The 23,166-nt window shown below is 40.6% G+C and overlaps 2 protein-coding genes across 2 annotated transcripts in view; both read left to right on the top strand.

Moving 5' to 3' along the window:
• Positions 1–10,314, top strand: part of prkcea (protein kinase C, epsilon a) — a 32,394-nt gene extending 22,080 nt beyond the window's left edge. The window contains exons 7-15 of the mRNA XM_054598297.1: positions 132–274; positions 1,608–1,707; positions 2,281–2,477; positions 4,037–4,210; positions 4,320–4,474; positions 4,824–4,962; positions 6,025–6,213; positions 8,633–8,779; positions 10,063–10,314. Of these exons, the coding sequence (XP_054454272.1) occupies positions 132–274; positions 1,608–1,707; positions 2,281–2,477; positions 4,037–4,210; positions 4,320–4,474; positions 4,824–4,962; positions 6,025–6,213; positions 8,633–8,779; positions 10,063–10,212 (1,394 nt within the window). The 3' untranslated portion in view covers positions 10,213–10,314. The remainder of the gene's footprint in view (positions 1–131; positions 275–1,607; positions 1,708–2,280; positions 2,478–4,036; positions 4,211–4,319; positions 4,475–4,823; positions 4,963–6,024; positions 6,214–8,632; positions 8,780–10,062) is intronic.
• Positions 10,315–12,378: 2,064 nt separating this feature from the next.
• On the top strand, positions 12,379–16,559 carry LOC129091641 (endothelial PAS domain-containing protein 1-like). Its single transcript, XM_054599330.1, has 9 exons — positions 12,379–12,482; positions 13,255–13,421; positions 14,229–14,479; positions 14,656–14,740; positions 14,886–14,986; positions 15,080–15,243; positions 15,706–15,812; positions 15,904–16,072; positions 16,436–16,559. The coding sequence occupies exons 1-9, from the start codon at positions 12,457–12,459 to the stop codon at positions 16,488–16,490; spliced, it is 1,125 nt and encodes a 374-aa protein (XP_054455305.1). The 5' UTR covers positions 12,379–12,456; the 3' UTR covers positions 16,491–16,559.
• Positions 16,560–23,166: the final 6,607 nt, after the last annotated feature.

Genomic DNA, 23,166 nt, shown 5'->3' with positions numbered 1-23,166 from the left:
AGTAAGCAGGAAGTGTTTTATAATCTACATTAAATTGATTTTGATCACACCTTCCAGTGCAGCTTGATGTCTTTAACAACAGGGCAACATTTTTAAAAGGGCCTCCATGTGTTTTTGTTTTTTGTATGCAGTTTGTAAGATGAACGTGCACAGGCGGTGTGAGTCCAACGTAGCTCCTAACTGCGGCGTGGACGCCCGAGGAATCGCTAAGGTCCTGGCCGACCTGGGAGTCACGCCTGACAAGATCTCCAACACCGCTCAGCGCAGGAGGAAGGTAACGAGGAAGATGATTCAGTGACAGTGGAGACCTCTCAGTGATGTCGTCTGTACAGGGAAAATCAATCACTATAAGCGGAGGATTATCATAACCATTTTTAATATGTGTATATTTATTTCATGAGTATAAAGTAATAAAACGGACAGTTCGCTATTTGATGAATTTTATTGTCCGTTTCAAAATACTGGAAAGCTTTTTCAAACAGTTTTCAAAATGACCTCACATTATAAATGATCACTACACTTAACCGTGAACATTTGTTTCTCTGTCTCCAACATTAACAGTCAGTGTTTGTCTTCCGTTGAGTAAAGGGAACCTGAGGAATACACATTTCCGCTGCTTCATCTCCTTTTTGGCAGTCTGTCATTAAGAGAAAATTACTTTCTTTTGCCTGTTTCAATGTATGCACAGCACCACCTTAAGGAGTAGAGTAAAGAAATATAATACTGTAGTTTAAAGTCTTTTTTTCCCCATATGTTGGCATAAAAAATGAGAACTGTAAGTGGACTACTGCAGCCTTTTTATAGGACTGATTCTGTCCCAAGCTTTGTGATCCATATCAGCGGTCTCCACTGTGTTTATGTTATATTTCAACATAGAAACGAAGGACTGTGCCTTTTAAATTTAATTCTGCAGTTCAAACCAGCAATTCTATTTTTTGGAGGGAGATTTTATCCTTTTTAAAATTGCTGTTAGGTTTTACTTTTCTTTGAATATTGTTATTGATGTCTTTTCATTCCTTTTCACCGAAATGATGAGAAACACCCGTTAAGCCCTGATCACACAGAGCGCCTCTCAGGCTTACTGCACTGTTTTTTTGTTGTCTGAGCAGACAGAGGGTTTTCTTTTCTCAACATGCTGCATCTTTTTTTATTGTTGCTAGGCAACCACCTAACGTAAGCTTAACGCAAACCAATCACTGCACACGACCTAATAGTTAAAAGTACAGTTTTAATAAATCTGTTCAGATCATATTAACTACTAGCTCCATGTATCCAGCAAAGGTCATCACAGTGAGGAAAAACGCTTTTCATGCTCTGGGTTGAATCTTTTTCAACTTGAGGTGTTCAGGAAACAAAAATGCAGCAAACAAAAAATGCTTAATTCTCATTTTAAAACGAATACAAAAAGTGCTCTCTGTCTGATCGGAGCGTTCTGAAGCTTCAGCTGAACCTCCTGGTCTTTGTGTCTGCAGTTATTTAGCTTTTAAAAGTCAATTACTTACGGGATGACCTGCTGAAGGTTAAATGAGTTTTCAGCCCAAAGGATCGGTCATGTTGTCTCTCTCTCTCTCTCTCCTTCTCTCTCTCTCTCACCTCTCCCCCTCCAGTTGACTCCAGGGCAGGACCCTCCCCAGTCTCCTCCTGAGCTCTCCCAGACTGAGAACAGCTTCACCAAGCCAGCTGTCCCCACCTCCCCCTCACAGCAGGGTAACACTGAACACAACACAGATTTGACACAAACAGGCGTTTCAAAGCCCTTTGAGATGCGTTCTGAGCAGCGTGTGGTTTTAATTTGTTCATTTTACCAGTCAGAGGTAGTATTTCTGTTTCAGGAATAATATTGTTGCTCCTTTTAAGAAGTAGCTGAATGTGTTATTGTCCTTTTATATAAAAGACTAAACTTACATTATCTAAGAATTATCCCCCGACGCCCACAACCGTTTGCTTGTCACAGTTAGTCATCGTCCTCTCACACTTTGCAAGCTGAGAAATGAAAGTTAACTTTCTCTTTTGTGGAATGATTCCCGTTTTTGTTCCGTGGAGCCAGACGTTGATGAACAGCAACAACACTGCTGCTGTTTAATCAGCCTGGTCAGAGATAATGTAACTGAGTCATCACAGGTTTCCACAGAGGATGTGATCATCAATTTAAAGTTTATAGAAAAGTAATCAGTAGCAAATAATGAGCATCAGAAAAACAATTTAAAAATCTGACAGAAAAAAAAGACAGTCGGCCTGTTTTTGCTGATTTCTGAACTGCTTTCCTGTCGACGCCCACAGACTTGGCACAGTTAGATCGCCTGCAGGACGCGCTGTCACTCGACCAGCAGGGACCCCAGCACTCCTCCTCCTCCTCCACCACCTCCTCCTCCTCCTCGTCCTCCTCCTCGGCAGGCAGGGAGAACGGACAGATCCAGAGGAGGAGCCTCAAGGACTTCAACTTCATCAAGGTTCTCGGCAAAGGCAGCTTCGGCAAGGTGCGAGCACACAGTGGAGGCGTTTGACAGTGTTTGTTTGTTTACTGCTCATTATGTTCATTATGTTCATTATGTTTGTTTTTTCTTTTAACACCCTGTTTATCAGTGTTCCTATTATTCATAAGAGACGTCAGTGTTATCAGGGACCAGAATAGAACAATTCACATGTCAGTTATGTTGTATGGAGGCAGCTTCTTCTACTACGTACCATACCAAACAGTAAGCCGGAGCTTTTCCTTTTTTATAAACTTTAGTTTGAAAACGTTAACAAACGAAATGGTGAAAAATCTGTATCACACTCAGTAAAGGGATAACAGAAAAGCTGCACTAATGAATGTTTTTATATTAACTGAGCCTTTAAGCATCTTTTAACTCATTGTTCTGGTTTTATGGTTGCAGCTTTACGGTTTTGTTTCGCTCTCAACGCTCTCGTTCGTGTACATTTTTTTATTCTGATGAACTGATACACACTAACTGAACAGCTGACTTGTTTTCACCCTACATTTTACATTACATTACATTACATTACATTACAGTCATTTAGCAGACGCTTTTATCCAAAGCGACTTACAGGAAGTGTATTCAACATAGGTATTCAAGAGAACTACTAGTCACCAGAAGTCATAAGTGCATCTCCTTTCTTAAACAAGCATCTTAAAGCATAAACCAGAGCAAAAGTATAGTGCAGAGGCAGATTACTACGAAAACAATAATTGCAACAGACTAATACGAATATAATAAGTGCTACAAACTACTACGAATAGGATAAGTGCAGTAGACGAATACAAATTCAATAAGTGCAGCGAACTGAACTAATACGAGTGCAATAAGTGCTACGAGGAAGGCTCAGGGTAGTACTTCTTGAAGAGGTGAGTTTTCAGCCTGCGCCAAAAGATGGGCAGCGACTCTGCTGTCCTGAGGTCAGTGGGGAGTTCATTCCACCACTGAGGGGCCAGGACAGAAAGAAGCTGTGACCGGGTGGATCGGCTGCAGGGACCTCTGAGCGACGGGGCAACCATCGCCCGAGGCAGCAGAGAGGAGTGGTCGGGCGGGGGTGTAGGGCTAGACCCTAACTCGTCACATAAGGAAAACATTTTCAGGATCAGTTGGGTTTAAACATCATGGTTTGGGTTTAAATTCCTTTGTTACTAAAGTTAAAATGAAACTACAGCTGTTTGTAACACCTAACACAAGGCCTCTTGGTTAAAAGTCCTGTGTTTGTTTGACTCACTCACCCTGTGTTGGTATTTCTGATCTTCATACAAAGTCATCGCGCTCCCGTAGCATTTTCTCTGAGAGTCTGATGATGCTGCGGATCCGTTCACATCGTAGTGGAAGGCTATCGGTGACAAAGCGTTGGTATTTGATGCTCTGGGAATGAGAAGGGGGGGGGGGACAGCACAATGCAGCTGAACATTTATTGGCTAAAGTGGAGACCAAAACAGAGCAAAAAGGAGAGCGATTATTGAAGTTATGTTCCTTTGTGTCCATTAAGTCATCCCATGTTTCCACAAGTCCAATCATACAAGTGTCTGCTCCGTCTTTTATCTGTTGTCCAGGTGATGTTGGCCGAGCTGAAGGGGACGGAGGAGGTTTACGCCGTCAAAGTGTTGAAGAAGGACGTGATCCTGCAGGACGACGACGTGGACTGCACCATGACGGAGAAGCGCATCCTGGCCCTTGCCCGCCGACACCCCTACCTCACCCAGCTCTACTGCTGCTTCCAGACACGGGTAGGACCTCCACACGGCACACACACATGCAGGTGTGATAGCTCATCTCTGTGTTTCCCTGTCCCATACCTCTCTCTCTCTCTCTCTCTCTCTCTCTTTGTCTCTGCAGGACCGTTTGTTTTTTGTCATGGAATATGTGAACGGAGGAGACCTGATGTTCCAGATTCAGCGATCCAGGAAGTTTGATGAGTCTCGCTCTCGTTTCTACGCCGCCGAAGTCACTTCAGCCCTCATGTTCCTGCACCGCAACGGGGTCATCTACAGGTAAACGTCTCCCGGCACCCTGGACTGCTTTGGGAAAACTAGAAAGCTAGAAATATCAAATCGATTCTTCATAATGTTCAGATTCTGTGAGGTGGATCTTCATTGGAGAATTTAATTAATTATTTGAAGAACTCGAGGACTATTAATGAATTTCACAAACGTTTATCCGACCAGAAACATGCTAGAGGATGCATGACAACACGCTTCACACTTAAGTTGTATTTTCTGGTGATTCTCACATGTTTTTTGTTTTCATTTGACATAGCATGCTCACTTCTCTCAACGAGTCCAATTGTTATGGAAACCAGATGGTGCTGATTCTCTCTCTCTGTGTGTCTTTGTCTCTCAGGGATCTGAAGCTGGATAACATCCTGCTGGATGCAGAGGGACACTGTAAGCTGGCGGACTTCGGCATGTGCAAAGAGGGCATCAAGAACGGAGTGACCACCACCACCTTCTGTGGCACGCCCGACTACATCGCCCCCGAGGTGAGCTCAACCGTCCAAAGTTTGGCTCTTCTGTCGTCCTAAGTACACTGAGGTGCAGTTTTATGTTACTGGGAGAGCGGCAACTAACTTATATTTATCATTATCAATTAATCTATCGATACTTTTCCCTGTTAATTGATTATTGGTCAAGTTTATTATCTGTTTATTATCATAGAATGCTCAGTCAACCAGTAACCACTCAGATTATTTTGATATTTGCCAATAATTCTCTTATCAAGAATAAATTCTTCAGTACCTAAATATGGGGTCAATGGGTAAAAATCTTTTATTTATGCTTGAAAACAGCACAATGACTTTTAGACATCAATCTGAAACATTAAAGGGGTCTTTTTCAGCCAACTTTCCCTTTTAATTTTTCCAATTTTTGTTATTATTTTCTTTTCTTCAATTTCTTTTCTTCTTGAACATCCTATATTTCATCTATCTTACCTTCTGTCGTATCTTTTCCTCAAATTGGTACAAAAGTAACTTTGTCTTTTACTTTTGATTCCATTCTACTGCTTACTTTTCTTTATTTCCAGTAAACAAAATTTTAAATGCAGTTCCCAGGAATGGATTTTACCATCCTGATTCGGCTCGTTAATAATTACATTTTTTCTTCCATTACATGTTTTATTTCGCTCATTAAAGAATATGTGAAATATATTTTGTTTCCATCAACAAAAAGGTGATAACATAAGAATTTATTCTGTTAAAAAAACAGTTCAATTGAGCCAGACATAATTCCTATGCTCCCGCAGGCTGTTCCTGTGGTGTATGTGTGTGTATGAATGTTAGTTCGGGTTGTGATGTGCAGGTGGCACCTTGCATGGTGGCTCCTGTCATCAGTGTATGAATGGGTGTGAATGGGTGATTGATTGGTAATGTCAAAGCGCTTTGAGTGGTCGGAAGACTATTATTATTATTATTATTATTACTTTTTGGTCATACGAGAACTCTCGACTATGAATCTGTTGAGAATTCAAGTCCCTGGCTCCGGTGGACCTGTGTTACAGTATTTCCTGTCCTCCATGTTGAACCATGTCCTTTTGTTGGATTCAGATCCTGCAGGAGCTGGAGTATGGAGCCTCAGTGGACTGGTGGGCGTTGGGGGTGCTGATGTATGAGATGATGGCCGGACAGCCTCCGTTTGAAGCCGACAACGAGGACGACTTGTTCGAGTCGATTCTCCATGACGACGTGCTCTACCCCGTGTGGCTCAGCAAAGAAGCTGTTTCCATCCTCAGAGCGGTACGATGCGTCTCTGCAGCACGACACACATGTTCTTGATTTGATTATTAATTAGAGTTTGAAGAGCTATTCAATTCTCTTCAAGAGTGCATATCCACTTCTTCAGCAGGCCCTCGCAGGCGTCCATGGCAAAGTGAAGAACACTTTCACTTTGAATAATTGAATTCAGTAAATTTCGCCCCAATCAGATAACGATATGTATTTAGTTTGTTATCCATGTGCTTTTAAGGCTTTTCATTACCAAAATAATATCAACAAAATCTTTCTGTTAACCGGCATTTAGATAAAACCTTTCCAATAATCATTCAGAAGAAGTTCAAAATGGGCTGAATTTGGTTAGATTTGAGTTAAAGAGCGGAGCATCAAATGTTCTGAAAAATAGAATGTACAACTCTTTTTTAAGGTATTTCCAGAATCATGAACAAATTCTTTTGAATAACACAAAAAATACATACAATATACACACATTTTTGTTTTGAAATTTTAGATAATAGAAAGTAACATCAATATGGAGAAATATAACTGATAGTGAAATTCTTAATGTTTGGTTTATGTTCTATAAATTCAGCGAGGAGATTTTCATCCCCAGCAGCAATCATTGTTTGGATTAGGAAACAGAACTGACAACAGGCTAAAAGTGTTTTTTATGATGCAACAGATGGAATATGTTTTTATGCAGATGGTCAAAAAAGTTTTCAAAAGAGGATTCTTGAAATACGCCAGAATGTATAGGAATTATTATTTATTTTTTCTGAAAATGGGATGCTTAAACCTGTGACTAGACTCTAGTGCAAAGCACATGAGAGCCACAAACTGGGGCTTGGTTACAAATAACTATTTTCACCTTTCAGCCAGATTTAGCAAGGTGTCAACATGACCTTTGACCTCCAAATCACCGTGCCGCATTATGACACGGATGACTTTGACCTCCAAAATGTTTACTTCTTGCAAAAAGGTACCACCCGAGATTTTCAGATCATTCATGTTTCTATCGTCAGAGCTACACACAAACAAATGAAACTCATTCAAAGTGCTCTTAACGCAGAGGTGTTACGATTCTCTGCGCTCTGATACCGAGCAGAACAAACAAGAGTCAGTCAAAGAGGTTAAAGTAATAACAATGCGATCATAAAACCAAAGTGCTCTTCCACTACTGAGCAGACAGCAGAACAAAAGAGACGCAGCTTTCAGTGGCAGTAAATCACAGCAGCTCTCCGCTGACCTGTCTCACCACTCTGCCACTACGCCTCTTTGTTTGTGCCACAGAGCCATTAATGCCTCGTCTATTAATAGCACCCAAATGCTTTTTGCTCAGCCCCTCGTTCTGCTTCTGTCCTCCTCATTTTATGGGTGAAACCACAGCTGAGCTTCTTAAAGGGGGGGTTGGTTTTCAGACGCACACCCGGCGGCAGACATAAATCCGTGGGCTGGCATGATGTAAACGTAAACGATGGCACACGTTTCTGTCTATGCGTGGCATATGTGGTCTTTAACGGTAAATATAGGTCAGTGGGAATGCAGCCTACCTGGACTGCAGACGAGGAAATGGAACGCAGCTTTTTTCTTGGGAGCTGCCAAGATCTGGACGTGATTTTGGACCAGCAGAGCAACACAATAAACATGACATAAACATTGAGGCTTCACCGACTGTAGGCGGGGAATTTCTTTGATAAACAAAGTATATTTTGATGCTTTTTTAATGCTCTCTGGCACCTTATTCACAACGTATAGCCTACATGTCTTTCAACTGAAATTGCTAAAATGTAGCCTACAACAAAAAAGGTTTACGCTCCAATTAATTTTGAGTTGTGACTAAATATATGTGAACTCTACCCTTTATCCTCTACTGTAACTTATGTCACACACACACACACACACACACACACACACACACACACACACACACACACACACACACACACACACACACACACACACACACACACACACACACAGTTTAGAGGACAGGCTGTTGTGTTATGAGGATTAATCTCACATTGTGGAGCTTCACATTGGCTTACATTTAAAACTCTGTTCAGGGTTTCACTGAAAATGTTCTGTATTTATCCACGACAACCAGAGTAACTTACTCTAAGTGGACAGGAGACTGAGTTAACGCTGAGCATTGAGACGCTAAAGCGGTCTGAAAAAGTCGCCAAGTCCACCGAGAAAGTTGACAAAATGGTGTGTGAGTGTGTGGATGTGCGTGTCCCACAATAAAAACATGATATTCCACACACGCTTATGTTGCAAGATAGTTGAATACAAAATAAACTGGATGATAAATCACGACCAATAAAATATGTTTGATAATAAAAACTGATTTCTCCCAGTGGAGGCCCCGTGGAGCCGGCACATAATGCTGGTGCAATTGGAAATCATAAAAGTTTTGTATTGTGTGTGTTTGTTTTCTGTGTAGTTCATGACCAAGAACCCGGCCAAGCGTCTGGGCTGCGTGGTGAGCCAGGGCTGTGAGGAGGCCATCAAGACCCACGCCTTCTTCAGAGAGATCGACTGGGTGCTGCTGGAGCAGAGGAAAGTCAAACCACCCTTTAAACCCCGAATTGTAAGAAACACACACACACACACACACACACACACACACACACACACACACACACACACACACACACACACACACACACACACACACACACACACACACAACACACCGATTCTTTATGCATGTATCCTACATGTAAGGTTATTAATTCGTTTTTTACTGAAGTTTCTTAATATTGATGTTAATTCAATTGTCCTGCTGCAAGAAAACTCAGTTTACAGTAAAACGAGGTCCTCTTGTGGTGAGAACAGCTCACAAAACATTTAGTGATGGAAAGAAAGAGGTGACACATAAATAATATCTAAACTTTACTCATCTTAGGCTGTATTTGATTTAGGTTAGGTTCATGTATGGCTGCTTTGAGTTTGGACAAAGTTAAGCCCTGATGCATTCAATAAGTGAAACGATCTTTGTGAAAAAACATATTTACATTCCTCAAAGTAAATTCTTGTTTTGCTATGCTATCAGGAATTATGGCTCAGCTTTGATTTTTGACTGAGGAACTACAATTATCTCAGTATTTCAAAATACAATGCAAAAGCAAAGATAAGAGGACAGTCTCTACAAGAAGTTACAATAAATAAAGATGAATAATTAAATACAACTGGGAGGATGCCACACATGTAGGGAACAATATGCACCCAGGGCTCCTTTCTATTCCTTCATCTCCAAAGTCTCCAAAGTCCACTTGATGAGCAGTAGCAAGGGCGTAGGGAGGTTCAGGTTTCCTGCGTGTCACCTACCCAGTGTTTGGAGCAGAGATGCTTCCTTTGTGAGGATGTTTTTACGCTCGCAGATACTGATCTGTGCGCTCGTATCACGTGACGCTCCTAGGTTTTTATCTGTGCGGGTTTTGAGAATAATTAAATTGCACAAGTTCCGCATGTACGTAGCGATGCACAGCCCATGAAGCACATGCACTTAGCGAGGTAGAACTAACTAAACATTTAGCTGTTACCATGGTAAAAAAATGAGGCATTCTATAACTGATTATTGTAGAAAGGAAATGAGGAGGAGGAGAGGAGGAGAGGAAGGAGACACAAATGTTCTCTTCACAGAAAACACATTGACACTCAGCAGTCAGAAGGTGTCACTCTAACGTCACTTTTTGAGGCACTAGATTAGAGTGAAGTTTCCTCCTCTGACATCCTTCCCCTGTGTGTGTGTGTGTGTGTGTGTGTGTGTGTGTGTGTGTGTGTGTGTGTGTGTGTGTGTGTGTGTGTGTGTGTGTGTGTGTGTGTGTGTGTGTGTGTGTGTGTTTGTGTGTTTTGTGCGTGCCTCTGCAGAAGACCAAGCGAGATGTGAATAACTTCGACCAGGACTTCACCAAGGAGGACCCCGTGTTGACGCCCACCGACGAGGCCATCATCCGACAGATCAACCAGGAGGAGTTCAAGGACTTCTCCTACTGTGCCCCCGAGGACACGCAAACCTAACACACACACACACACACACACACACACACACACGTATCCAACAACACTAAACCTGGAACGCATGTATGCACACATCGCTGACATTCATACATGTGTAGAAACATAAATCCCTTTACGAAAACACACACACACACACACACACACACACACACACACACACACACACACACACACACACACACACACACACACACACACACACACACACGGCCACTCCTTTACTTTGAAGCTATTGGTTGTTGTTACTTTTTTGAATATTCTTTACTTGCATTGTGTTGTTCTTGTTGCCTGGGTTTATTATGAATATAAATATGAATATGACTATGACTATGAATATACACATGCTGCACATGCTCTCACACACACATGTTCCCACGTTGCACACTTTTAAATGTAGATTTACACACATACACTACAATCCCATGTTTTACTCCAACACAAACACGCTGCACATGCTCAGACAACCAAACACACACCTACACTGCTTCTCTCCCCCAGCACCAGGACTGTGCAGTGTGTGCTGGGTGCAGAGGCCTGTATATAGCCTGTGTTGAGTGGCTGTGTTGTGTTGGTATCGTCTGCTAGTAAAGGAGAATCGTGGCGCATGGACAAGCACCCTACCTGTGTTCTTACTGTCCTTATTGTGGAGCAGTTAGGGCCAAATATTTGTGCAATACCCTGACTATCTATATATTTTATTTGTTTCTTCAAGTGTTATTTTTGTCTGGTTTTTTTTGCTCCTCAAAATGTGTGTGTGTGTGATTGAACTCATCATGTTCCATCTCGTGTGTATAAAGTGAATGTCGAGCTTACAGGTTACAGGCTATTGAACTAATTATGTGGAGCAGAGAGTTACAGGCGGCCTGTGTAGCAGCGTAAAGCCCGGTTTCCAGCTATTTCCTCCATCTGCTAGTTTCAGAGTCCGTGTCTGTCCCGCCGGCGTGAATGTGCTGGCCCGTGGGCGTTTTTTGTTTTTTTTGCCGTGAATGTACATATTTGTATGTGTGAATGTGTGATTTTTCTTTCTCCCTGTCGGTGTATGACTTGTCGTCCTCAGTATTTCTGTTTCTATAGTTACCATCAGTGTTTTCAGCCCCCCCCCTCCCCTTCCTTCCCCTCTCCTCCAAAGCACCAATTCCCCTTTCCAGCCTCCAGCTGCCGTCTTACTCAGCCAAAACCACTTGCTTTTCTGACTTTTGCTTTTTTTCAAGAATGGCTTTTCATTCTTATTGCTCTCTTTTCTTTTTTTATTATAGTTATTATTATTGTAAAGTGTATCTGGAGGAAACCTTTGTGTATAATACTATAACTTTACTATCATAGGTCTGTTACATCGGGCGAAAAAGAAATGTGGAAAACCAGCAGCTGAATTACCTCTCATTTCCAATACACACACACACACACACACACACACACACACACACACACACACACACACACACACACACACACACACACACACACACACACACACAAAACACACGCAAAACACCACATACAGACTCTTCTCTCCTTTGCCTCCTCCCTCTTCTTCTCACTCTCTTTCTGACAAACACACACACATGCACACACAGAGAAGGACTGTTGTCGCGTGTACTGTACAGGGATCTGAAGGTGAGCTGGTTGCTCTGTCTGCAGTAGAGTCGGTGTGTAGTGAAGCTTCGTGCACCAAGGGGTAGGGCTGTTCCTGGTCACACTATCTTACTCTGTGCCAAAATGTAGTGCAACAGCCGGGCTAGTCCTGTCTGGTCTGATTTCAATAAAACACTGAGCTGTCTACATCACTTCCAGAATCCTCTGTGTCGTCTTTCCTCTCTCTTTATCGATTAAACCTGCTGCTGTTCAGAGGCAGATCTGTTCTGTGGGATGCTTCAAAGTTTGCGTGAGAGAAGAAGAAGAAGAAGTGAGGGGGGAGGGGAGGAAGGGAGGAAGGGGTGGGTTAGGGTGATGCTTTTCCTGCTAAGCTGACCTATTATCGTGCTCAGCTCTGTAGGCCCTGGAGGTGATGCACATGCAGAGAGGAGAGGAGACACTTGCTGTTGAAGTCATCTGTGCGGCGTGGACCACTTGCCTGGTGACATTTGGCACCACTAATTGCCTCTCTGATTAATTAGACTACCTGTGATGGTGCAAATTGTAGCGGGGAGATTCCCTGCTGCGCCGTGAAGTCCTGCTGCCTCCATCTCTCTTTTGTTCTGAGCCAACGTTCACCATGACACAGCATAGAGACGCCTGTTGGACACCATGACAGCCGACAAGGAGAAGAGAAGGTAAAGCTGCAATTTGCTCTAAGGAAACTTTTATTTTTTGGCTGTAACTGAATTGTTTCTATGACAGTAGCTGGGATGATGTGGGGGGGCACGAAGATGAAGTTGTAGCCTCACTGGTCATCCAGATGACTTGAATTTTTACAACAATTCAATACTTTCCTTCCCAATCTGCTCATAAGTAATGGAAGAATTAATTGAAGGAAAAAAGGAAAGTAACAACACCAAAATGGAAAATACAAGCAAAACTCCTGCAATCAAAATGTTAAGTAAAAGTTTTCTCTGTGAAATATAAGAGTAAGCATGATTACATTCAATTTGGGTTAGTATTTCATTCTTCTCTACATGTTGATAATTTATTTACAGTCTCATCAGATAATATGAAAAAGTCTCAAGCTGATAACATCTTCCTGCAGTTCACGCAACATTTCCGTTGTGAAGATAACGTGGTTATTTTGAGGTCATAATGAAGAATGAATTAAAGTTATAACTAGTGGTAAACAACATGTATTGTAAAAAGTAAGTAAATGTACAGTATTTCCATCTGAAATGTAGTGAAGAAAGAGTATTTGGGTAAATGCAGTTTGCTTTCTTGCACTGCTGCAATTCTCATTTTGATAAAAATCATTAAAGTAATCTTCACAACAACAAAACAAACACTACACCCTCTAAGTCTGTGTAGTAAAACAGAGATACAGGTTCAACGACGGTGTCATAATACTATGTGAGTTTAGAATAACTTTATTGTACTTTTCCCGCCCTCGGCCCTCTGCAGGGCGATTAGCCGTGAGGCAGCCAGACGGAGGCGACGGGTGGAGTCAGAGGTGTTTGAAGATTTGTCTCGCCTCCTGCCGCTCCAACCGTCTGCACGAGATCACCTGGACAAGCCTTCAGTGATCCGCCTCACCCTCAGCTACATACGCATGCACACACTGCTCAGAGGTACACACAGCTAACACACACAAATCACACACCTAACACTATATACATTTAGATATGTATTTATGCAGATGATTTTCTTTAATCCCATTATATATTTTACATATATTGCTGTATACTTTTTGCAATACGTAGATGATAGGTTAGAAAAGAGAAAAAGAAACAACAATGAATACTTTCAGCTTCACAGTTCAGATGCGTCAAATTATAAACAAAAAACATATCCATTAAGATTATTGATATGCAGATAATGACAACAAATAAAATACCAACCAAAACCAGATCTTGTTATAATTGAAATAAGTCAAACAGAAATTAAGTTTTATATGCTGAAACAAAACAACATCTTCACTTAAGAATGATCAAACCACGAACACTTGGTTAAAATACGATTCATGTCATTTTTCTAGAGCTGTACAATAAACACAACTTTAAGGGAATTCATGGCATGGCGTCCAAATACTTTATATTTCAAAAGCACCTTTGAACCAACATGTACACACACACACACACACACACACACACACACACACACACACACACACACACACACACACACACACACACACACACACACACACACACACACACACACACACACACACACACACACACACACACACACACACACACACACACACACACAGTATCCCTTACAATATTCACAATACACAACATTATTTTTTGATCATTCCCATTAATACAGGAATTTCTGAAAATGTAGACTATAATAGAATGGTTTCCAAATCATTTTCCTAAAAAAATAGTAGCACAATCAGTTAAACCTCTTACTCTCTCGCACTGTTTCAGGGGAGACTGGGACAAAAGCAGAGGCTAGTCACATGATCAAATGTGGACAAGTGATGAACGGCGGAGAGGAACGTCGCAGGTGTGACGGAGGTCGTGAGGCGGAGGAGGAGAAAGACACGGAGGATGTGGAGGCCTTGGAGGAGACAAACCTGTACCTGAGGATCCTGGAGGGGTTTCTGATCGTCCTGTCCACGGAGGGAGACATGATCTACTTATCTGACAACGTCAGCAAGTACATGGGCCTGACACAGGTACACACACACACACACACACACACACACACACACACACACACACACACACACACACACACACACACACACACACACACACACACACACACACACACACACACACACACACACACACACACACACACACACACACATTTCTATGTGAATGATTGTAATGGTATATTCTCTGACAGAATGAGCTGATGGGACACAATATTTTCGAGTTTACTCACCCTTGTGACCACGAAGAAATCAGAAATAATCTACGTCTAACACCAGGTGTGTGTGTGTATGAGAGTGTGTGTAAATGTGTGTGTAAATGTGTTTTTATTTTTATGTTCTGTGGTTGTGTTTTTGGGAGATCATACACATTTGAGCATGTTTCTCCCTGTAGCTTCTTAAATTGCTTCTTGTTTTTTTTTAGAGGATGTTTGGTGCGGTGCAAAGAGGGACTTCATCATGAGGATAAAAAGTGCTCTCACACACAGAGGAAGAAGCGCCAACCTCAAGTCTGCTACGTGGAAGGTTAGAGAGAAAGATACCACACAGCACTGTGCTGCAGCTAACAGTTTCCCATCCTATTCATTCAGTTCGCTCTAACTCCCTCCCTGGTTTCAGGTCCTCCACTGTCAGGGCCGAGCCAAGGTGTGTGTCGCCCCGTCTTCAGTTTCCTGTCTTCTGCTGACCTGCCAGCCTCTGCCGCTCTCACACACACTCCTCAGCACACACACCTTCACCAGCCAGCACAGCATGGACATGAGGTTCACCTTCTGTGACCAGAGGTGATTTATACAAATGTACACACGGATACAGCTTATTTTACATAACTTCATTTATTTATTCAGCCTTTGCACAGTTACCAACCATCCTTTATGCATGCTTTATTAGATCTTCTTATTCTGCAAGACTTTCATATTAAATGAGAAGAGAAAGTAAAAGAAAGCAAAACCTCAAAACCTACTGTGTTTAACTTAAACAAAGTAGTCAAATTATGTTTTTTATTTTACTACTTGATTTAAAGGGTTTTTAATTTAGCCTGGCAGAAATAAAGAAAGCACATTTAGAAGAAAGCTGTTCCTCTTTTACCTTCCCGTTTTTTAATTTAGACCTACGACTGCATTATATCAGTGAACCTTGAACTTGTTTGTGGCTGCAGCTTCAGCTGATGCTGAAGATTCTTTTTTACAGTATTTTAGATAAATAAATTCATATTGTTTCTTCTTTGTGTGTTTGTGTGTTTGCAGGATTACTCTGCTTTTAGGTTACAGTACTGAGGAGCTGCTGGGCCGTTCCATCTATGATCTCTGTCACACACTGGACATTAACCATCTGACCAAAAATCACCTCAACTGTAAGAAGTGATGCAAACACCCACACACACACATCATAAATACATATTACAGACCTGTAGATATCTCATCTCTCTCTCTCCCACTCTGCAGTGTGTTTTAAGAGTCAGTCCGTCAGCGGTCAGTACAGGATGCTGGTGAGAGGTGGAGGTTACGTTTGGGTGGAGAGTCACAGTGCGGTCATCCCCAGTGTCCGACCATCCAAGTCCAGGCCCGGCGCCCACCAGCCGCTCTGCATCCTCTGTGTGACCTACGTCCTCAGGTGCGTTTGGGCCATTGACATGCAACATTCGTGTCAAAGAAGGTTTTGAGTCTTATCAGGTTCATTTTCATGCTCCATTGAGATTAAAGGCATTTCATTATAGTGTAAACGGCTGTATATAAGTCTGCAAATTCTGATTATCTTCATAATCCACTGTTGATTACTTTTATAAAATGTCAAACGGTTGTGATAATCTCCATCATGAGAGTCTGAGACCAACAGTTCAATATTCAATTTACAATTATAGAAAACAGAGGAAAGCAGCAGCCGGATAATGTTTGCTTGTTTTATTTCGTGTTTTCTATGGATCAGAGATTTAATATTTATAAATGGTTTAATGCTTTATTCATATGTGTCTCACAGTGGAGTGGAGGAGCCGTCCTTGCAGCTCTCTGTGGACCAGATGGGACACGTTTGAGCTGTAACAGTCTGCGAAACCAGCATCCTCCAAGAAACACCAGCCGTCTTCTCTACCTCCATCTGAGAATTCTTACCACTTATTTTCTTTAAGCTTTTATTAAATACAAAACTTTCTTGTTCTAAACGACTTGCTGTGTTTTTGTCAAGTATTTGGATAAAGCTTCGGATATTTGAACTGTCAGAACCCTTGACCACCAGACAATCAAACCAAACCTTGGGAAATGATTGTACATTTTAAGTTTTGAAAGTTCAAACTGATAACCAAGCTTCACAGTTTAGTTTTGCATTATTGTTTCAGTAGCACCACTTCTGTCTTCCTTTAAGGAAAAGTGAAAGCTTTAGGTGTAGACTGTGGTTAGGCAGACAGTTGACGGGCCGTTGTGACAGATGACATATGTTGCCGAAAGCAGGCCCTGTGACTTTTTCATGACCTCTGTTAGCCTGACCTTACTTCCTGTGGGGTTTCCTTGTGGGCCACCTGACACGTGGTGTGACATCTGACTGTCAAATGTAATATACCCCCCCCCCCCCCCCCCCCACACACACACACACACACACAGCAGTGTATATAGTGAGATATGTGTTTTGCTGATGAGGAGATGTGAGCAGACGCAAGTCAAAACCACAGCTTCCTGAAAGAGACACACTATAGTACTGTTCTCGTGGGAACTTTTTAAACTTTTTACCTCTTGGCCTCTGAATTCACACACACACACACACACACACACACACACACACACACACACACACACACACATTTTCAAGTTTTAGCTCAAGTGGCTTTTCTGGTGTGAAACTGAATTGAATGAAAGACAGTAAGAAGAAGATGCTGACAATAATCGTAACTATAAAAAGTTAAGAGCTAACAGCTCAATGTTACGTTACTTTATGTTTTGTCTCTTTGCGTTCCAACAATCAGTCGTCTTAGCAAACACATTCCTTTACAAAATATACAGCTGCAGGGGAGTGTAAATATATAGTACTTTTTTACTTAACTATATTTATGTGATGGCTACAGTAATCTGCAGATCCAAAACATATGATGAGCTCATGAATTATGATGCATTCTAAATTCCTTTCTAATTCAAATTACATTTTTAATAAAAAAGTATATTTTATATTAAGGACCAGAATATTTCCCGAACCACTAACAATGGTAACAAAAGTAGGGGAACGCTAGCATCTACATGCTATACATTACATTACATTACATTACATTACATTACATTACAGTCATGTAGCAGACGCTTTTATCCAAAGCGACTTACAGGAAGTGTATTCAACATAGGTATTCAAGAGAAGCTATAGAAACGTATATATAAAAAACAAATCCTTTGCTTTTCTGATGTGCATATTGATTTAGCGTCATATATTCATATGTCTATAGCCTCAAAGGGCTTTACAACCTGCACAACTCCCTCTATTCTCAGGGTGAATTTTGATGAAAGGTCCTTTCATTGCTTTGGTTCTTTGTATCCATTTCCAATAACAACTTTATTTTTATTTAATGTAACATTATATGGCGACTATGTCCAGAGCTTGTGGATATTTTACACTTAAACAGTGGGTAAACAAGATATCTACTTTATTTATTTATTCTTTTTTTTACTTCAAACTAGTTATTTCTTATTAAAGTTGTTTAAATTCTCCTCTGCTGTTCTGAGCACAAAGTAAACAATTGTATCTTTGGGAGCCTGGATTAACGTGTTACAGTATTTAATGGACAGGTTCAAATAAGTATAGAAATTGTGATAATTTATATTGGTGAACTGGTTGGTCACCCAAATTAAAATAAACGATCCTTAATTATATATATTATTTAATTGGGCTACTCCTAATAATCCTTCTCAGTTTTATTTCTCTAGTTTACTATTTCCCTGTTAGGAAGTAGTTCAGATTAAACTGGGAAAATAAATCTGGATATATCTGCATGGCATGACTTAGTAACAAAATATATATTTCAGTGTTTAAAGAATTGGAGATTCTTAAAGTCACAGTTGTCATAGATCTTCCATTTTGACAGAAATCATGTGTTTTAATTATATATTCTGTGTTCGATAGTTTTTTTGCTGAGTTTGATATGAAAGCAATGGGCGTAAGTGGACTTGTCTTCTCACTCTCACACTGATGCCGTCACACAACATGTGGGGAAAGACTCTGACACCATCTAGTGTTTAAAGTGGCAACCGTTAACATTTCACACCTGATTGATCTAAAAAATCTGTTTTTGTGTGTAGATAATGAAGAAACACTGTTATATAGCGTTTGTTTACAGGAATGTCGCCACAGACACCCAGTTTGTATTACTGCAAATATATGAATATTGCAATATTTTCATCAGTGGTCCAATCAGCATTGTGTTACCTCCTTAGGCGACTTAAAGGACATTAAGTTAAATGAAAATATTTGAGATTGTCACGTTAACTGTCGTCAGTGAAACAGAACACAGATATCCTGTCCCACGAGCAGTCACCAGGTAGGCTGAGAAATTCCAGGTATCCCATTTAACAGAATAGGTAATCACATCACTTAGCATGGATTCAGCTTTTCCCTGGCTAGTTGTATTGTATATAACTATTTTTTTATTCATTTAATTCTTTTTTTATTTTTTTTTTATTATTATTATTATATTATGACCCATTAGGTGTCAACAGCTACTCTTTCCGAAAAAATGTAATCACCCAAATTTCATGTGAATATGTAAATAAAGGTAAGTGAAATTGATATACATATGCACTGACAAAATGCATGTACTTACATAAAAAAACAAATAAATTAAATCGTTATTTGAAATAGAATCAGGAACTTCAAACCAAAGAAGCTGAAATGAAACCTTTGCAAGATAGAAACAATTTTCCACCAGCTGTTTGAAATAGGAATTTTTTATGATGATTCAGTTTGGAAAATAATATTTGCAATCCTCGATGTGTATAGTATTTAATGATAAAGATGATATTAATCATACAGAATATCCGTCTTAATGCACAAAAGATTATTTGTTCATTAAGTTTGTATTCTTTGTCCTTGAATAACTCTTTGATCCTCAGTCTCTGCTGATCATTTACATCAGAAACAGTCCGTCCTTAATGGTCCCTGCTCTGCCTCTCGTTATCAATAATCCTTTAATCCAACCATGCAAACATCTAAATATTCATTCATGAAGTTACACCATATTTTGAGCCTTTAAAAGTAACTGAAAGAAAAGAAAACAACTTTCTTTTCCTCCTCTGTGTTCAAAGTGTTTCTTCATTAACTTCTCTCTGTAGGAAATATTTTTCAACATGTTGGATTAGTTTGCTGAACTGGGATATGTTCTGCTTGGTTGTTGCCATGTCGGTTTTCAAGGTGACCATGGCGGTTGTTGATTGAATTTGTGTCCTTGCATGTTGTTTTAGAAGCCTGATGACTCCAGTAAGACTGAGTCTGAGGCACAAGCGTGCAGGGACAGGAGGTGGTGTGAGGGTTAAATATCATACTAGTATGAGCTGACATTTCTAAGGAGCTCACTCAGAGACAAAACACTGATAGGAAGTCCGGCCTTGTTCCTCTAAACTCCCATGTGAGCCAAGTGAAAAGGCCCTTGTTTAACCCCCATTAGCTCTCCTCTTACCCTCCACTCCTCCCCCAGTCACACCCCTATGGTTGGGTGGGTGTTGTCAGGCTGTCAGCCAATGACACGACGGTGCTCACCCTTTGAAACACAACGTGATAAATCAGTGTCAGTGCAGGGAGGAGACTACATAAAGGCTGTGATAGGGCAAATGATATTATTAGAGACACACAGGAGGCACACAAGCAGGGAAATACTTGGAGGGTGATGAAGGAGAGTGATTGTGTACTTTTAAACAAAGGCATCAATCACTTTCTTTGATGATCAAATGTAATTTATTGGTGATTGTTCAACCGTGTAAGATATGAGGGTATATCTAGATAAAGAAATGCTTCCATAGATAGAGTGGTCCTTTGGTACAGAGTTCAAAGTTCTTCAACTGGATCACATCTGTACGTTTGCTTCAGTTCAACAACCTCATACAGGATTTTTGTTGCAAATGAACGTACAGGCGTATGAATATCCAGATAGTATATACCTTCTCTGTTTGTGTTTGACGGTTTAGTTTGCAGTTTTTATTTCAGGATATCAACAGTTAGACACAATAATGCTACATGTCTCTCCAGTGCACGGAAAGAACAATGAGGAGATAAGCACTATCATTATTGCATTAGTAATAACGATACCTTGCCTTGACTCTGTGCCAGTTGCAATAGACAACATGATTAATATTGATTGCTTTGTCCAGCTGACATCCGAGTGATGTTACTGTCCAGAACATTTAGACTTACAGCCTGACTGCACCACATCTGTGTATTAACAGAATTAACATATGTGTAAAAAGACACCCAATTGAGTAATAATTACATTTGCTTTTCATGTTGTGTAATCATGTGTTTGTACTAGTGTTTAGGCATATTGCATGTGCGCCTGTGGGCATAATCTAATCTAATCTTCTGTGCAGAGTCCACAGGTGTGCTTCCAGGTCAGGGCCTCATTCAGATGAGCTCAGCAATAAGAGTCTCTCTCTTTGTGAAAATAATGGGACCATTAAGTTCTATAAGTTCTATAAGATCCACGCTATCTTATCTGTTCCCAGACAATGGGAGCAGATGTTTAAGCATACAAGCACATCGATGGTCACAGTTTCATGAGTGTTGTTCAGGCTAAAGAGTTACAGGTTGAAACCACGCCGGTTTTCAAGGTGACCTTGGGGGTTATTGATGGAACTTGTGTCCCTGCATGTTGTTTCAGAAACCTGATTACTCCGGTATGACCGAGTCTGAGGCACAAGAGGGCAGAGATAAGAGGTGGAAGAGGTGGAAGAGGTGCTTTAATGTTGGACTAGTACGAGCTTTCATTTCAGAGGAGGAGCTCACTCTAATCTCCCATGTGACTCACGTGAAAAGGCCCTTTGAGAGGAATGAATCAACTAAAAATCATTATTCCCACAATGCACTGCCAGGTGCTGATAGAGTGGCAGATAATTACAGCAGGTATTTACAGATCCTAGTATCAATGCAGCGACTCAATGAGGCTGAACTAAGCTAAGCTAAGACACAATATGCTAACAGCAACAGTGCTGATGTGCAGCAGGTATCATCTCTACAATGTTCACAATCTTAAGTCAGAGTGTACGAGGGTCAACATTTGCTAATTAGCCACAAAGTACAGCTGAGGTTAATGGGAAAAATATTATGGTACTTCCTCTGGGGACCATAAATTTCAATCCAGTTGTAGTTGAGGTATTTCGGTGTCAATTGGTAGACCGGCAGACATCATGAGTGACCTGCTGCTCTGATTCACACCTCCTCACTTGGACATAAAATGTTTTTATATGTGTATATTAATACGCCATAGCACGCACACACGTCTATACAGAATATGCATACATTAATATTTGTTAAATGTTGTGATAAATACTGTTTCAAGAAAAATCTGACATACATTACAAGGCCTTTGTGAGGGTTTATTAAGCTGAACAAGAAGACAAACAGCTACTTACTGATTTTTCACTTATCCAGTAAGATATCTCAACATCTAGTAGATGGATTGACACATTTTGTTGACCTTTGTGGTTCTCAGAGGATAAATCATGCTGTCTTTGATGATCCCCTCACTTTTCCTTTTTGTGATTTTAAGTGAAATGTCTCAACAGCTATTGGATGGATTGCTATGAAACTTAAAACATTTATATCCCCTCAGGATGAATTGTTATAACTTTGATGAGCCCTTTTCATCAAGTCAAAGTTTCAGTTGGTCCAATACTTTGCTTAACTAATCCCATCAACCTCAGCTGTACTTTGTGTTTAGTCATTATCAGTAAATTAGCATGCTAGCCATGGTGAATACATCAGTATGTTAGCATGTTGATATTATCATTCTGCTTGTGCAGCTTCACAGAGCCGCCTGATTGGCTCTACATGTATTATTTTTTTTTAAACCAACCAATATGAATATTTTTCTGGCAACATTCAATTATTTGTGCTGATAGTGACAAACTGCACATCAGCAGATCAAGCCGTCATTAATTGTTGCTGCCCATGAGGCTGGTTAATGACTGATGCAGACACAACGGGCCTCTCTCTCTCACTCCACAGATCAGTGAACTGCTGATGACAGCAGGCCTCGCAGAGATCCTTTGAACCACAAAGTACAGAACCGTAACGCTGTAGTCGCTGTGCCAAAGCTAATGAATGACCAAGCTGATGCACTTCATATCGCTCATCCTACACACTTAATGCAGTATTAACGTATTTACATTCATTTTACTTACCTTTTTAAGTGATTCATCTAAAATAGTCAGTTAAAACATTAGCATTATCATGTGGCCTTCAGATTATTGTTTTGTTTTAAATTACTAGTTATAACTGAAATGTATTTTTTATTCAAAGGGCACTGGTCTGAAAGAAATGGAATGCTGTTGGGAAATAACGATTCTCTTTTTAATTTTTGTTTTACTGTTTTACCTAAAATCAGTATGTCTGCCATGGTTGTATTTTAGGAATAGTTTGACATTTTTGCTTGTAGGTGATAGATACCACCTCTATGTCTGTATGGTAAATTCACTCATTACCACGTTTTACATCCACACATAAAAAGAGAGTACATTTTTCTTTTTTTT

The sequence above is a fragment of the Anoplopoma fimbria genome, chromosome 5, assembly GCF_027596085.1.
Source record: "Anoplopoma fimbria isolate UVic2021 breed Golden Eagle Sablefish chromosome 5, Afim_UVic_2022, whole genome shotgun sequence".
Classification (NCBI taxonomy): domain Eukaryota; kingdom Metazoa; phylum Chordata; class Actinopteri; order Perciformes; family Anoplopomatidae; genus Anoplopoma; species Anoplopoma fimbria.
The sequence above is the reverse complement of the archived record's forward strand: the minus strand, read 5'-3'. Positions and strand labels throughout refer to the sequence as shown.